Source organism: Oncorhynchus mykiss, chromosome 19 (genome assembly GCF_013265735.2).
Source record: "Oncorhynchus mykiss isolate Arlee chromosome 19, USDA_OmykA_1.1, whole genome shotgun sequence".
NCBI classification, from domain to species: domain Eukaryota; kingdom Metazoa; phylum Chordata; class Actinopteri; order Salmoniformes; family Salmonidae; genus Oncorhynchus; species Oncorhynchus mykiss.
In genome coordinates this window covers 55,436,254-55,453,682 of record NC_048583.1, presented here as the reverse complement: position 1 = coordinate 55,453,682, position 17,429 = coordinate 55,436,254, and the positions used below count along the sequence as shown (strand labels likewise).

The 17,429-nt window shown below is 42.1% G+C and overlaps 2 protein-coding genes across 2 annotated transcripts in view; one reads left to right on the top strand and one right to left on the bottom strand.

The window, feature by feature from the left end:
* Positions 1–4,389: 4,389 nt before the first annotated feature.
* On the top strand, positions 4,390–5,682 carry LOC110498143 (dynein light chain Tctex-type 1). Its single transcript, XM_021574750.2, has 5 exons — positions 4,390–4,530; positions 4,826–4,867; positions 4,975–5,098; positions 5,215–5,292; positions 5,425–5,682. The coding sequence occupies exons 1-5, from the start codon at positions 4,504–4,506 to the stop codon at positions 5,493–5,495; spliced, it is 342 nt and encodes a 113-aa protein (XP_021430425.1). The 5' UTR covers positions 4,390–4,503; the 3' UTR covers positions 5,496–5,682.
* A 3,092-nt stretch (positions 5,683–8,774) lies between these two features.
* The window catches only part of rlf (RLF zinc finger), a 16,463-nt gene continuing 7,808 nt past the window's right edge, over positions 8,775–17,429 (bottom strand). The window contains exons 6-8 of the mRNA XM_021574749.2: positions 16,682–16,818; positions 16,401–16,542; positions 8,775–14,081 (exon numbers count right to left, since the gene is read on the bottom strand). Of these exons, the coding sequence (XP_021430424.2) occupies positions 9,288–14,081; positions 16,401–16,542; positions 16,682–16,818 (5,073 nt within the window). The 3' untranslated portion in view covers positions 8,775–9,287. The remainder of the gene's footprint in view (positions 14,082–16,400; positions 16,543–16,681; positions 16,819–17,429) is intronic.

The following is a 17,429-nucleotide window of genomic DNA, read 5'->3' as shown; positions in this document are numbered from 1 at the left end:
ACCATGCTGATCATTTATGAACATTTGAACATCTTGGCCATGTTCTGTTATAATCTCCACCCGGCACAGCCAGAAGAGGACTGGCCATCCCACATATGCTCTCTCTAATTCTCTCTTTCTTTCTCTCTCTCGGAGGACCTGAGCCCTAGGACCATGCCCCAGGAATACCTGACATGATGACTCCTTGCTGTCCCCAGTCCACCTGACTGTGCTGCTGCTCCAGTTTCAACTATTCTGCCTTATTATTATTCGACCATGCTGGTCATTTATGAACATTTGAACATCTTGACCATGTTTTGTTATAATCTCCACCCGGCACAGCCAGAAGAGGACTGGCCACCCCACATAGCCTGGTTCCTCTCTAGGTTTCTTCCTAGGTTTTGGCCTTTCTAGGGAGTTTTTCCTAGCCACCGTGCTTCTTCACCTGCATTGCTTGCTGTTTGGGGTTTTAGGCTGGGTTTCTGTACAGCACTTTGAGATATCAGCTGATGTACGAAGGGCTATATAAAATAAATTTGATTTGATTTGATTTGATTTGATCCTCTGTAGCGCCTTGCGGTCGGATGCCAAGTAGTTACCATACCAAGCGGTGATGCAACCACTCAGGATGCTCTCGATGGTACAGATGTATAACTTTTGAGGTCCCATGACAAATCTTTTCAGCCTCCTGAGGAGGAATAGACATTGCCATGCCCTCTTCATGACTGTCTTTGTGTGTTTGGACTATGATAGGTCCTTAGTAATGTTGACACCAAGGAACTTGAAGCTCTCGACCCGCTCCACTACAGCCCCGTAGATGTGAATGGTGGCATACTCGGCCCTCCTATCCTGTAGTCCACGTTCAGCTCCTTTGTCTTGCTTACGTTGAGGGAGAGGTTGTTGCCCTGCACCACATTGCCAGACCTCTGACCTCCTCCCTATCGGCAGTGTCGTTGATCAGTCTTACCACCAGTGTCGTCTGCAAACGTAATGATGGTGTTGGAGTTGTGCGTGGCCACGCAGTCGTAGGTGAACAGGGAGAACAGGAGGGGATTAAGCACGCACCCCTGAGGGGCCACCATGTTGAGGGTCAGCGTGGCGGATGTGTTGTTGCCTACCCTTACCACCTGAGGGAGGCCCTTCCGGAAGTCCAGGATCCAGTTGCAGAGGGAGATGTTCAGTCCCACGGTCCTTAGCATAGTGATGAGCTTGGAGGGCACGATGGTGTTGAACGCTAAGCTATAGTCAATGAACAGTATTCTCATGTAGGTGTACCTTTTGTCCAAGTGTGAAAGGGCAGTGTGGAGTGCAATAGAGACCGCGTCATCTGTGGATCTGGAGTGGGTCCAGGGTTTCTGAGATGATGGTGTTGATGTGAGCCATGACCAGCCTTTGAAATCATTTCAAGGCTACAGATGTAAGTGCTACGGGGAAGTAGTCAATTAGGTAGTTTACCTTGGCATTCTTGGGCACAGGGACTATGGTGGTCTGCTTGAAACAGGGTCCGGGAGTTGTTGAAAATGTCAGTGCAGGGCCTCCGAAGTGGCGCAGCGGTCTAAGGCACTGCATCGCATCACTACAGACCCGGGTTCGATCCCGGGCTATATCACAACCGGCCGTGATCGGGAGTCCCATAGGGCGGCACATAATTGGCCCAGCATCATCCAGGTTAGGGGATGGTTTGGCCGGGTGGGCTTTACTTGGCTCATCGAGCTCTAGTGATTCCTTGTGGTGTGCTGGGCGCCTGCAAGCTGACCTCGGTCATCAGTTGAACAGTCTTTCCTCCGACACATTGGTGCGGCTGGCTTCCGGGTTTAGCGGGCGGGTGTTAAGAAGTGCGGTTTGGCGGATCATGTTTCAGCGGACACATGACTTGACCTTCGCCCCCCGAGCTCGTTAGGGAGTTGCAGCAATGAGGGAAGATCCAAATTGGGGAGAAAAAGGGGGTCAAACACAAAAAAATAAAAAATACCATACTTGCCAGCTGCTCTGAGTATGTGTCCTGGTAATCCGTCAGGCCCTTACTCACATCGGCTACAGACCGTGATCAGACAGTCATTCGGAATTACTGGTGCTCTCATGCAAGGTTCAGGGTTGGTTGCTTCAAAGCGAGTATAGAAGACATTTAGCTGGTCTGGTAGACTCACATCACTGGGCAGCTCGTGGCTGGGTTTCCCTTTGTGATCTGTGATAGTTTGCAAGCCCTGCCACATCCGAGCAGAGCCAGAGCCAGTGCTGAAGGATTCAATCTTAGTCTTGTATTGACGCTTGCCTGTTTGATGGTTCGTCGGTGGGCTTAGCTGGATTTCTGATGAGTCCGGATTTGTGTTCCACTCCTTGAAAGCAGCACCTCTAGCCTTTAGCTCAGTGCGGATGTTGCCTGTAATCCATGGCTTCCTGTTGGGATATGTACATACAGTCAATGTGGGAACGACATTGTCGATGCACTTATTAATGAAGCCAGTGACTGATGTGGTATACCCCTCAACGCCATTGGATGAATCTCTGAGTATATTCCAGTCTGTGCTAGCGAAACAGTCCTCATAATAATGAGTGACATGTTTATATGTTTGTCAGATTTTTTCCCTGTATGCATTGCTGTACCTTTTTTGGTACTGTACATGTGTATATACAACTCATGGGGAGGGCGGCAAAAGTGTATTATTAAAGCAACTAATGGCGTTGTGATGATATTTTATCTTCTTACTTTACACATGCTAATAAATACATTTATATAAATATATATATATAATAATACCATGAATGTAAAATGACTGAAAACAAAGTCATTTAGAAAGTACCATGATTATTAGCTTGATAAACCAAGTCAACTGAGTAGGTAAACCTATTTTGGATTTATTCCATGCTATGAACATTACAGATAATCAGTAATAATCTCCTGTGGGAAGGCATTGGTTTCAAGCAATTAGATATTTATCCGATGTATTTGTTGTAGTACGATTACGAGTATGACCGATTACTTAGCCCTTTTAAGTGGTTCCTATCATTTTGTTAGTCCAAGAATGAAAGAGACAGCAGAGATATTATTGAAAGAAAATATATTTAGAAAACAAGTGTTTTCTCATGCCAATGAAATGCTGTATACACATAAGTGTCCTGCAGTCTAAACTGCAGAGTCAATGAAATAACCATTTAAATGTCTCCTTTGGAGTAGAGTCCATGTTATCTTTATGACCTATGCAGCACTCTCCCAGTGTGAAGAACTGTTGGCGTGTACAGAGCCCTTGGTCTGGAGAACGTGTTGAGAGCAGTGTGGGGAGGAACAAGATGGGGAGGTTCGATGTGAACCATGCTTCATCAAGGTTCTCTTCATAGCAGTCACTTTCAATTCTAGCCGCTTGACTTTGATCAGCAGAGGGCTTTGCTGCCTTTTACTGGACCTTCGCTGCTCCATCTCCCCTGAGTTCTTCCAGCTAGCTGGACATTTGGTCACCCAAGTCCAGGCAGCCTGAATGAAAACGTTGAGAATGTAATACATCAGTAGCCTATAAAAGGATAATTACATTTTAAATTAACACATAACTATTAATGGACAAAACATGAACATGGGATAACGAGTGGCTGAATCAAATATTTGGTTACAGAAAATGAGTTTGTGGCCTCCTTTCATGATCATTTGACTGCTAAATCATTCAATAATGGTAATTAATTTTGATTAAACATAGCATCAAGCTAAGCTTGTCTTCTGTGCTGTGGGTGATGATGATGGATGAGACAGGAGTTAGGACCACACTTACCTGTGAAGCAAGTTCTATTCTGTCCCAGTAGATATAACACAGGTAGGAGAGAGCAGCCACAAATAAAGCTGTGAAGCATTTCCATCCTTCAAAGACAGTCTGCGGCGACGGGACAACCATATTGAACGTTGCATGTCTGAATCTGTTGCTACCAGTGAAGCCTGTCGTTATTGCACAACGTATCCTTGACCACTCAGATGATTGGGGTTCAGCTCCTTCAATCCAATCCATTTCAATCAATGTTTTGACATTTTAAATGGCTAGATGGATGAAATGCACTGATAAAACGTGTTGTGGCGCAATTGAATTTCCTACAAATTGGTCGACATTCTAGCATCTAAAATGAGATTCTAGTAATTCTATAGCATGACTTCACAAACGCTGCAGATAATTATGACAGGACCTTATTAGGCGTCTTTCTCCACAACATTCCATCCATTATTTCCATTGAATGTGTTTTTCTTAACATCATGTCCACACATTTGTGCTTAAGGCCTAAGTTATCCAGAAATAAATGAAAATATCTGACATCTTAAAACGTCCCCCGTTTCTGAATATTCGGGATATGGCTGAGACATAAAAGAAAGAAATGGGTATTGAAAATAAAATCCAACTGACACTATAGGCGGAAATAATAGCCTAAACTTGAAACCAAATCATCTCAGAATTTCTGTTGCACAGATTCAGGTCCCCGTGATTTGACGTTGACATATTTGTTTGGAGGTCCCTATAGCAACCATCTAAAACGTTCGTACGCCACAGGACCATGGACGAATTTCAATTATCTGAAGAGGTAGGTTTAAAGAAAAAACGCGACATTAAATTATCTTCGGGAAACATTTGAGTTCTTTCCCGGCCTATATTGTTGCATTGTATCTTTTTTTGTTGTTGCATTATATCACATTTCCTACATTATGTTGCTGTGACGTTATGTCTATTATTTGAGCGGGCCAGATAAATTGACCTCTAAAATCCGGTGGCTATATACTGTATGTGGGAAATAAAACAAGAGACAAAAACACCAAATGTCGTGCTGCAAATGTTACTTTCCTAGCTAGAAAAAAATGATATTTTCACTCCCTTTTCAGACTGCATTTGTCGTTGATGATATAACTACAATCATAAAAGATGTAAGTATTTGCGCAATTGGTGATATTACTACAATCCTAAAATGTATTTGCAGTTTCCAAAACAAGTGGTGATTGACATGTCAGTGTTAACGGAAATAAATACTTAGACTGTGGAGACAACTATTGGAAGCAGTGCCTATCAACAAAATCGAATTAACCAATGGACATCCAGTGTGGTGGAAACAAGTCTGAATCAACTGTCCAAACTAGGAAAACCCTTTAAATACATAGGTAACCCTTCTTGTTATGTTGTGTACAGTACATTTGTAAAATTTAAAAGTATGGCAATGAAAGGACCCAACAAAATCAAGTAATGATTTACGCATCTTTACTGTGTTCATCATTAGTGACTTGCATCATACTGCAGAAAAATGGAGCAGGCCTGCACACTGCCAGCTCTTGCTTCTGGGACAACACTATGGACAGTAAGCAACATAACAATGTTTTGCAGACAGTGTCTACAAAGCTAAGTAGCAGCAGAGGCCCACAATGGTTTTTCATAATCTGTAGAATGTTGTAATGGGAACTATCACAATCTGTGTTTGTTTCTCTTCCAGGAAGCTGTACGGTGAGATGGGAGAACAAAACCACGTACTGTATAGTCTGTGTCTTTGGGTTGGCTGTCTGACTTGAACAACCACCATCTTCTATCTTCCCCTGTTTTGTAATCAGACATTTTCCCAACCCCAGTGAAACCAGTCTAATAAATGTAGCCCTTGGTTTTGAACACAACTGGTCAATCATTGAATACACCTGTCTTATTCCTTATCACGTTAAGCGGTTTAGCTAAATTCAACAAGAAGTTAAAAAGACATTGAAATTATTTTTCTCCTTTCTTCCCAAATGATGACTGCACATTACTGCAAACTGATCATTGCAGATTTAAAATCACTGAATAATGAACAGTTTAATACCACTGATATGCCTTTTTATAAATATACCTTAAAGATAGTCTCAGCGATATGACGTAGATGCAGAAAAGAAACAGCATAGTGGGTCAATTTACACATCAACTAAGAGCATTGACGTATAAGGCTCAACTTCTCCCTTGTTTTGGTTCTGTTCCTACCACACTAACCAGTGTTTGTGCATCTGAAAACATAGTTGAAATAGTTTTTTAAAACTAGGCAAGTCACTTAAGAACAAATTCTTATTTACAATGACGGCCTACCCCGGACAACCCTGGGCCAATTGTGCGCCGCCCTTTGGGACTCCCAATCACGGCTGGATGCGATCCAGCCTGGATTCAAACCAGGGACTGTAGTGACGCCTCTTACACGGAGATGCAGCGCCTTAGACCGCTGCGCCACTCGGGAGCCCAGTTTACCAAGCCACCAATTACTTCAACCTGGAAAAGTTAAGCTATCCTTAAGAAACAGTTTACTTAAAGTTATTTTGAAAAAGTATACTTTACAAAATATAAATGCAACATGCATCAATTTCAAAGATTTGACTGAGTTACAGTTCATATAAGGAAATCAGTCAATTGAAATAAATAAATTAGGCTCTAACCTATGGATTTCACATGACTGGGCAGGGGTGCAGACAATCATAATTAGTTTTCCCCCACAAGAGGACTTTTATTACAGACGTCCTCCCTCAAAACATCTGTGGCATTTTGTTGTGTGACAAAACTACACACGTTAGTGGCCTTTTGTCCCCAGCACAAAGTGCACCTGTGTAATGAGCATGCTGCTTAATCAGCTTTTTGATATGCTACACCTGTCAGATGGATGGATTATTTTGGCAAAGAAAACTTTCTCGTTAACCTGGATGTAAACAAATTTGTGCACAACATTTGAGAGAAACAAGCCTTTTGTGCATATGGAACATTTCTGAGATCTTTAATTTCAGTTGATGAAACGAACACTTTACATGTTGTGTTTATATTTTTGTTCAGTGTAGTTCACTACAACCAAACTGCTTTGTTAAAAATTATCATTCCTAAATCTGAAAAGTCAAACCAGGTTTTCATTCAACCGTATGCAAGTAAAGTACCTCATGACAGGTCTGACAGAAACAGACATGGTCGCTAAACTTTCCAAATGTGAAGAAAACCCAACTGGTGTCGATAAAATGAATTATGTGAAAGAAGTCAGTGGAAACACTTTTATGTACAAATATTGATATAACCATAACATTGAAGAAAACTTGGGAGTATCGCGATGACGTGTGGTCCTTCCACTACGACTGGTCGGGAAATCATGCAGTTTATTAGGCTACAGATTAAATAAATTACAATAAACTTCACAAGGCGGTGAAAGTGCAAGCTTGATGCTCATTTCCAATAAATAGAGGGTCTTATTCTGGAGACATTATCATTGGATGCTTAGCTGCCATTTGACAAATAAAAATAATCTTGATCTTTTGTCCATAATAATCTCACCATATACAGTGCCTTGCGAAAGTATTCGGCCCCCTTGAACTTTGCGACCTTTTGCAACATTTCAAGCTTCAAACATAAAGATATAAAACTGTATTTTTTTGTGAAGAATCAACAACAAGTGGGACACAATCATGAAGTGGAACAACATTTATTGGATATTTCAAACTTTTTTAACAAATCAAAAACTGAAAAATTGGGCGTGCAAAATTATTCAGCCCCCTTAAGTTAATTCTTTGTAGCGCCACCTTTTGCTGTGATTACAGCTGTAAGTCGCTTGGGGTATGTCTACCAGTTTTGCACATCGAGAGACTGACATTTTTCCCATTCCTCCTTGCAAAACAGCTCGAGCTCAGTGAGGTTGGATGGAGAGCATTTGTGAACAGCAGTTTTCAGTTCTTTCCACAGATTCTCGATTGGATTCAGGTCTGGACTTTGACTTGGCCATTCTAACACCTGGATATGTTTATTTTTGAACCATTCCATTGTAGATTTTGCTTTATGTTTTGGATCATTGTCTTGTTGGAAGACAAATCTCCGTCCCAGTCTCAGGTCTTTTGCAGACTCCATCAGGTTCTCTGATGTTGTCCTATGGACAGAGTCTCCCACCTCAGCTGTAGATCTCTGCAGTTCATCCAGAGTGATCATGGGCCTCTTGGCTGCATCTCTGATCAGTCTTCTCCTTGTATGAGCTGAAAGTTTAGAGGGACGGCCAGGTCTTGGTAGATTTGCAGTGGTCTGATACGCCTTCCATTTCAATATTATCGCTTGCACAGTGCTCCTTGGGATGTTTAAAGCTTTTTGTATCCAAATCCAGCTTTAAACTTCTTCACAACAGTATCTCGGACCTGCCTGGTGTGTTCTTTGTTCTTAATGATGCTCTCTGCGCTTTTAACGGACCTCTGAGACTATCACAGTGCAGGTGCATTTATACGGAGACTTGATTACACACAGGTGGATTGTATTTATCATCATTAGACATTTAGGTCAACATTGGATCATTCAGAGATCCTCACTGAACTTCTGGAGAGAGTTTGCTGCACTGAAAGTAAAGGGGCTGAATAATTTTGCACGCCCAATTTTTCAGTTTTTGATTTGTTAAAAAAGTTTGAAATATCCAATAAATGTCGTTCCACTTCATGATTGTGTCCCACTTGTTGATTCTTCACAAAAAAATACAGTTTTATATCTTTATGTTGAAGCCTGAAATGTGGCAAAAGGTCGCAAAGTTCAAGGGGGCCGAAAACTTTCGCAAGGCACTGTATGCTATACGTGCTTTCTAGTCAAGTGTGAATGGTACAGAACTTTACCTGCACTCTTTTTGCTAGAGCGCACGTGCCACTTTGCTAGTGGGAACACTTGTTATTGAAACACTTTGTGAGAAAAGCCACTCTATCAAGTAAAATGTGTTTATTTTCATAGTATTAAATAGTCCACTATATTTTTCACTGACTAGTTCCCTGAAGAGTTTAAAGACTAATCAATGTAAAGGCATGACAAGGAAAATAAAGATAGACAATGCAATTTCATATTTTTGAAAGGGCCTATTCAAACATTTATTATTCTGATAAAGCATTACACATCTGCCCACTGCATTGAAAAAAAGAAAGGGGTCTTAATATTCAGAGGGGACAACATTTTTCCTCAAGTTATTAGTGGGCAAATGAGATGTTCCTGTCCCATGAAAGCTTTTTTTTTCAGACAAATTAATAGCATTGAAATGGTACAATGAGCTACATCGTTCTAAATAATATTTGAAAATGTTTTATAAAACTTCATTTCGTAGTGAGAAGACGCATATATATATATACACATTAGAACGTTCATCACCTGACAAAAATGTAATACAAATACTCTAAAGAAGTTTTAAAAAATCAGGGGAAGGATCATTTTACACACGTATCTGTTGTATGTCAATTAAGGTACTTGAGCTAATCAGTTTGGCAACTTAAAAAAAGATACTGATAACAGAGTAGTAATTACATTAGAAAAAAAACACTGGGATAGTCTTTATATTGGAGACAAAGGTACTCAGTTCTACGAACAGTCGAGAAGTAGCTTATCATTAGTTTTTGTGGGGAAGAGGTCAAGCAAGGAGGTGGAAAACCTTGGCCTCTCAAGAACTACCACGGGCCTGAGGTACTGCAGCTGCTTAATGGCTAGGTCACCACAACCCGTCAGAGCCTTGTCCAAGATGAGGCGCAAGTTCTGGACTGATGTGTATTCCCCTGTCCTGGGAAGAGGCTGAAGTGGGGAAGATCGAGCCCGCCTGCTACGGGTAGTAGAGAGGCCCATCTGGCTGTTCTCCTTTACAGAACAGTTCCGTCTGTAGGAATCCCGCCGCCGAGCAGACACCACAGGTGGTTCAGGCCTGTGGCTGTTGCAGTGAGAAGCCCGGGGCCTCACATCATCCTTAGTGCTCTCCTGTATGAACTTCAGGAAAGATGACTCGAATCCCATAGGTTTATAAGCAGCCAGGTCAAATGTGCGAAGGGGGGGGCTGTGAGGCTGGGAGTCCTTTGGAATGGGAAGGAGCTCAGAGAGCTCGTTCTTACGTTTAAGTGGCTGGCGGGCTTGAGGGGAGGGCAATGGCACAGAAATTGTTGGTTTGACACCATCTTTGTCTGAACTGTCCATGAAGCCCTCATCAACACTGAATCGGAGGGAGGATGGTGGAGAGAGATCAAGAGCGGGCGGGTTTGAGGATTTTCGCCTTGGCCTCTCCTCTTGGCTGTTTTGAGTAACAGGCTCTTCAGTGTGCCCACTAGGTTCTCCATAAAGCAAGTCATCGGCACCCACCAAAACATTCCTCTCAGCAGGTGGCTCCTCTTTGAACCCCAGTGGGTCATGCTCATCAAGTGTGTCTGCTTCGATGGAGTGCAGACTCATAGGGACAGATGGACCACCAGGGTTATCTGGCTCTGCTTGATACTCCATCTTCAGAACTCCGTTAGGTGCCCTCGTCATATCAGGGCAAGCAGATAATACAGTATTCCTCTGAATCAGCTCGTCCAGTTTCTCTGCACTAAACACAAGCTTATCCTCATTCAATTCAAAAGCATGATTGGTTAATTTGTGGCAATTCAGATAGTGACGGCGCATACTACGTATCAATTTGACTACAGAATCACAACCTTGCACCATGCACGGGAAGGCTTCACGTTGACAACGATCTTGGCACATCTGCAAGGCCTCCTCATGGGAACGGAATACCATATCTTCAAACCTTCTGGATTTCTTCTCAGTTGACAAATTTTCAACGTCATCTTCATCTTGCTCTTCACTAGTTTCTTCAGCCTTAACATCTTCAGGAGACTTTGGGCAGTGTCTTAGAGATTGCCTGAGGGGTAGCTTGGTTTCATCTTTCTGTGGCGTAGATGTGATGATCAGCTTCTTTTGGCATCCAGTGGCTGACGTGTCCTTGTGAGTATTCTGGAGACGTAATACGAGTGAATCATAATAATTGAGGTGGCTAGAGAGTACATGTTTTTCCAGACTACTGCTTTGGGTGAACACTTTTGTACAGCCGTCATACTTGCAGCACAAGGTCGCCTGGTAAGGATGATCACTTTTTCTGTGACGTTTTAGACTACTGGTCGCCTGGTTAGGATGATCACTTTTTCTGTGACGCTTCAAGCTACTGGTCGCCTGGTTAGGATGCTCACTCTCTGTGTGTCGCACCAAGCTACTGTTCAGGAGGTAAGATGCATTACAGTTGGCGTAGCTGCACCTAAACTTCTGTAAAGCTGGGTCTTCTGAAAGCACGGAAGGATGTCCCATCACCTGCGGATGAAACTTCTTCTGGTGGCGATAAAGACTGGAGGCGTGGGAGAAAATAACCCCACAGTCCTTGTGCTTGCACATATAAATGCCACCTTTGCCTCTTCGCATACCTCTGTCTTCACTTTCCTCCTCTTCGAAGTGATCCTGCACAGATGGAGCATGACTGCATTTCTTACGCTTGTCTCCAGATTTAGCAAATTGTACAATATTTTGTCGCATTATTTTCTTTTTTTGGTACTTCTGCTGCCAGGAGGGGTGTTGCCAGGTGGGGGTCTGAGATTTTTGTGTAAAGAAGGATGTTTGCTCGGTGTCATCTGGGGGCTGTGTAAAGGAGACTGTTGGCTTGGTGGGTTCTGGGGGTTGTTTTATGGAGACGGTTGGCTTGGTGGGTTCTGGGGGTTGTGTTATGGAGACTGTTGGCTTGGTGGGTTCTGGGGGTTTACCCTCAACCCGCTTTTTAGACCAACAGCTCATTTGCTCCACAACTGCCTCGCTAAGTCTATGTGTCTGAAGATAATGAACCCTCAAGTCCGTCTTCTCTCTATGGCATTTGAAGCAGAGGTGACACTTAAATGGCTTAAATGTCAGTGATTTAAGGATCTTCATTCCTTTCGCCTTCTTTTCTGAGAAATTATGCTTGTTCATGTAGTGGCGCATTAGGGTTGTGCTGGTCACACTTCTAAAGTTGCAATCATTAAGCTCACAAAAGTATGGTTTAGTAGAGGCTTGCAAAACAAAGGGGCTGACCTGGTCTGCATCTAAGTGTTGCTCTGTGGGTAGACTGTGGGCTACTGATGGTTCCGTGTTTGATGTCAGTTTCACCCTCTTGCCAACAGCGGGTTGCGCTCTCTTTTGCAAAAACACAACTGGGGACCTGGTACCAAGACCCTGATGGCAGGATATTTTTGATGTGGATCCTGAGATTGGATGGAAGGGCTCACAAAATCCATTTGTAGAGCTGGAGAGAGTCAGACTAAGCTGGCTAAGCCCAATCAAAATCTCTCTCAAAGGGTCATTGTCCAGGCTTGAGGGAGATGTTGCTGTGTTCTTAATAGGACAAGCATTTTCCTGGCTTGACCCCTTCATTAGCAGACAAGTTGCAAGTTCATGTTTGTTCTCGTCATCGTTGTTCTTCTCTGTTTTTATCTTTAGACCTTTCGATTTCAAACCCTTCTCTTTGACAAGATTTTTGCGTTCCTTATTCTCAGACTTGAAATGATCGGGATGAACACACCTTAGGTGTTGGTGGACATCTTTAGCTTTGGAGAAGGTTAATCCACACCTTTCAAAACCACAAGTGAACTTTTTTCCATCAAAGCACACAGCAACAGATGCCATTGTGCCCTTGGGCTCCTTGCAACTCTGTGAGGAGGAGGCACTGCTTGTAGAGAAAGTAGCATTGTTTTCCCCGTTGACTACCTCCTCCAGTACAGTCTTTATGTCACACGACTTTTTGGGGCTGGCTATATCCTCTGTTATGGAGTCAAGATGTTTTCTTTTGGCCTTCCTCTGTGCCTCAAAGTCTTCCTCAGAGAAGGTAATGCCGTGTGTGGCTAAATGCCGGCCAAATTCCTTTTTAGAAAAGTAGAACTTCTTGCAATCAAGGCTAGTGCAGCTATATGCTGCATCACGAAAGTGCTGTGCTTCATGGTGGTATACCTGCCCCAAGTCACAGAAAGAAAGAGTACAACCTTTGAGCTCACACTGGTAGCTAAGTTGAAAGCCATGGCTCTGCTTATGTGTTACAAGCTCATTGGAGGTGCTGAAACGAGCACCACAATCTGTGACCATACACATGTAAGGCAGGTCACCGTAGTGCACACGCCGATGCCTGCGGTGGTGATAGGCAGACATGAAGTGGCGCCGACAGTAAGTGCACTTTTCCCTACGGTCTCTCATTTCACAATAATGTTTCACGTTCTCATCGCTAACATGGTCTTCTGATTTAAGGTGAACACCCAGGTACTTGGAATGCTTAAAAGTCTTTGTACAGTGAGTAGCAGGGCATGTGTATATGTCACGATTCTGCAATTCAAAATGAACATTAATGTATTCAATTGTGATGTTATCCTCATGACCAGGCTTCCTGGGTGCAGATGAAGCTTGTTCTAGAATGTGCTCCAGAACATCAGGATCATGTGTGGACTGGTAGTACAGCATTAAGGATGGGTCAAGGGCAATCTCACCAGGCTCCAAGTCATCCAAGTCATCCTCCTCCATTTCCTTATCCAAATCAACCCTCTTTTTGTCCTTTTTCTTCTGACGAGTGCTTCTGGATGGCATCTGAAGGTGTAGTTTGGTGTGTGGGATAAAATCCTTTCTGCTCTTAAACTTCTTCAGGCAGACAGGGCAGGTGGAAACACCGTTTTCTTCATGCCTCTTAGAGTGAAGAAGGATTCGAGTCTCAGTAACAGATTTCTTACAAATCTTGCAGAAGAACTTGTATTTCTTCTGCAGTGAACCCTGCTCTGAGGTACCCTCAGAATCTGGCTTTGAAGGTGGTTTACTGTCCCGGTCATTTTCTTCATCTTTCTCCTGACCATCAATGCTTCCACTTGTCCCATTTACATATTCTTTTGGCATATCAACAAATCCCTTCTCCACCGCCTCCTTTACATCCTGCTCAAGACTAACCTCCTCCTGCCCCCTCCCTTTCTCTTCTTCCTCCTCCGGCTCAGGTTCAAGCCCCAGCAGCATGATGCACTGATGCTTGAGTGTCTTCCAGTCCCAGAATTCAGGGTCGAAAGGCCAGTGGGCTTTAAGTGCCAGGAGCAGTTCACACCGCAGCGAGTTGGGGATAATGGCATTTTCCTGGTCATACTTCTGATCGGGCCGCAGATAGAGCTCTTGAAGGGTACTGAAGGCCACATGAGAGAGGCCTAAGAGAAACTCTGTCAGCTGGCAGGCCCGCAACACCTCAAGATCGTCTGGTAGGAGGCAGGATACAGTTTTGCACACAGATATCCTCGTTTCTGTGTCCTCTTGCTTTGGGAGCTGTAGTGCTTTAACACATAACTCCACAGATGAAGCCAGACCCAGCTCCTCTGCCTGTAGAATAAACATGAGATCGTTTTTTACATTGGTGTGACAGTGGCATACAATTTAAAGTAACTGCCCAGTGAAAATTTCACTTAAAAAAATAAATATTCTGTTAAACCTTTTAGGGATAGGGGGCAGCATTTTCACATTGGATGAATTGCGTGCCCATAGTGAACTGCCTCCTACTCTGTCCCAGATGCTAATATATGCATATTATTATTACTATTGGATAGAAAACACTCTGAAGTTTCTAAAACTGTTTGAATTATGTCTGTGAGTATAACAGAACTCATAGGGCAGGCAAACTTCCAAACAGGAAGTGGACATTCTGGGGCTGGTTGATTTTCAACTCATCGCCTATTCACTTCCAAATAAGATATGGATCTGTTCACACTTCCTACGCCTTCCACTAGATGTCAACAGTCAGTAGAATGTGGAATGAAGCCTCTAGTGTGATGTGGGACAGGATGGCAGCTATTTGATTCACTGGTCTGGCAGAATGCCAGTTCCTGGTTACGCACAGTACTTATTATATCGCCTTGCGTTCCATTACTCTGTAGACAAAAACGAATGCTCCGGTTGGAACGTTATTGGATATATATGATAATAACATCCTGAAGATTGATTCTCTACTTAGTTTGACCAGTTTATTCGACCTGGAATATAACTTTTTTACGTTTTCGTCCGAGCGCCTGGACCGGCGCCAGCTTTTGGACATGTGAGCTAAACGTGCTAGCAAAAGTAGCTAATTGTACACAAGTAATGGACATTATCGAACAAAACAACAATTTATTGCAGAACTAGGATTCCTTGCACTGCATTCTGATGAAAGATCATCAAAGGTAAGGGAATATTTATGATGTAATTTCGTATTTCTGTTGACTCCAACATGGCGGAGAAATATGTTTACTTCTGAGCGCCGTCTCAGATTATTGCATGGTATGCTTTTTTCGTAACGTTTAAAAAAAAAACTGACACAGCGGTTGCATTAAGAACCAGTGTATCTTTAATTATATGTAAAACATGTATCTTTCAAAGTTTATGATGAGTATTTCTGTTATCTGACGTAGCTCTGTAATTACTCCGGATATTTTGGAGGTATTTCTGAACATGGCGCCAATGTAAACCGAGATTTGTGGATATAAATATGCATATTATCGAACAAAACAAATGTATTGTGTAACATGATGTCATATGAGTGTTATCTGATGAAGATTATCAAAGGTTAGTGATTCATTTTATCTCTAATTCTGCTTTTGTGACTATCTTTGGCTGGGAAAAATGGCTGTGTTTTTTTGGATTTAGTGGTGATCTAACAAATATATGTTGTGTTTTCGCTGTAAAACGTTTTAATCTATCCATCGTGTCCGATTTTTAACAATATGTTTATCTTTCATTTGCTGTATTGGACTTGTTAATGTGTGAAAGTTAAATATTTCAAAATATTTGTTATTCTAAATATTATTTCTAAACATTCCGCTGCCTTTTCAGCGGAATGTTGGGGGGGTTAAGTCATATCCAACTGTTGTTGACCCGTCATATACTCCTGGCCAAAGTAAAATAAATAAATAAATAAAACACTTCAAAAACCCCACCTCAAACAGACCATTTTTTTTAAATGTTGCTATTTTCTCAGAACATGTCATCTCACTGAGGATAGAGCTGACCAATTAGCGGTTTACTTACAAGAATATCTAATGACCAGTATAGACGGGTTGGCTGACAACGGCATTAAAATGATGCGTGCATTGATGTCTAGCAACAATGTCAAAAATCTTCCTTGTGGGAAATTGCAGATGGCTCATTTCGTATCTTGTTTTGAGGTGTTTTGACTGATGTCATGTCTTACGCTAATATGGCTCAAACTCACTAGCTAACCAACAATTGTAACAATGTATTTCAGAGACAATAAGCACTCATTGAGCAAATGTATTTATGTTGTCATTAAACATTGAGACTAATTATATAGTTTACATGTTGTCAACAGTGTAAGCCATACCGTCCGTTTTACCCCATAGTTGCGCACACGTTGCTTTTGTTGCTAAACAACCAACCCGTCTTTACACCCACAACATTTTGTTGGGGTACGTTGACATCATTCCAACACAGAAAAGTAGCTTTTTAACATACTTAATTACCATTTTTTGGGAGGAAAACCATTTCACTCATATTGTAAGTAATTCTAGGTCATATTTCATAGAAATCTGCAAACACTGGGCAGTTACTTTACATTTTGGGAAATTGTAACTGATATTTTACAAAAATAAGTTTAAACTTTATATTGCAATGACATATCAAAATCAGAGGTAGAAAAGTCTATTCTCCTACCTCTGTCCGGATGACACGCACAAGGAAGAGCAGATGGTAGACAGTCTTAGCAATGGCACCTAGCTGCAGGCAACGCTCCAGCAGTGACTCCAAAGATGGGTCGATCCTTCTCTGCAGCTTACTCCACAACAGTGTGAGCTCCCTAAAAGACAGAAAAGATGAAATAGCATAGAAAAATATAAAATTGGAACAAGACCCAAAAACACACCAGCGCAGAAATAAGAATTTCAATTTATCCATATGCTTTGCAAAACTCTTGACATTGACCACTGAAAACTCACCAGGAGCAGTACAGGCTCTGCTGCTGCAGCTGTTGAGTTAAGAAGGTAGTACACAGGATGAAGGCTGTGTTATCCTCCCCCTCAGTCTCCAAATTGCATGTAATATCCAGCACATCCTTACAGTCCAGTCTGGATATCTGTGGGATAAATAAATACAAGGCCAAGTCGGTGGCCTTCAGAAAGTATACATACCCCCTGACTTTTTCCACATTTTGTTGTGTTACAGCCTGAATTTTAAATTGAGATGTGCCATTGGCCTACACGCAATACCCCATAATGTCAAATTGGAATTATGTTTCTAGACAATTTAACAAATAAATTAAAAAACGAAACGCTGAAATGTCTCGAGTTAATACGTATTCAACCCCTAAATAAGTTCAGGAGTTAAAATGTTCTTAATAATTCACCTAAGTTGCATGGACTCACTGTGTGCAATGATAGTGTTTAACATGATTTTTGAATGACTACGTCATATCTACATCACCCCACACATACAATTATATATAAGGTCTCTAATCAAGCAGTGAATTTCAAACAGATTTAACCAAAGACCAGAGAGGTTTTCCAATTCCCAGCAAAGGGCACCTATTGGTAGATGGGTAAAAAAATAAAGCAGACATAGAATATCCCTTTGAGCAGGGTGAAGTTATTAATTACTGCAAATATTGTACAATCCAGGTGTGCAAAGCTCTTAAAACATCTGGATTAGTGCCACTTCCATGGGACGGTTGAGCTAACATAAGCTAAT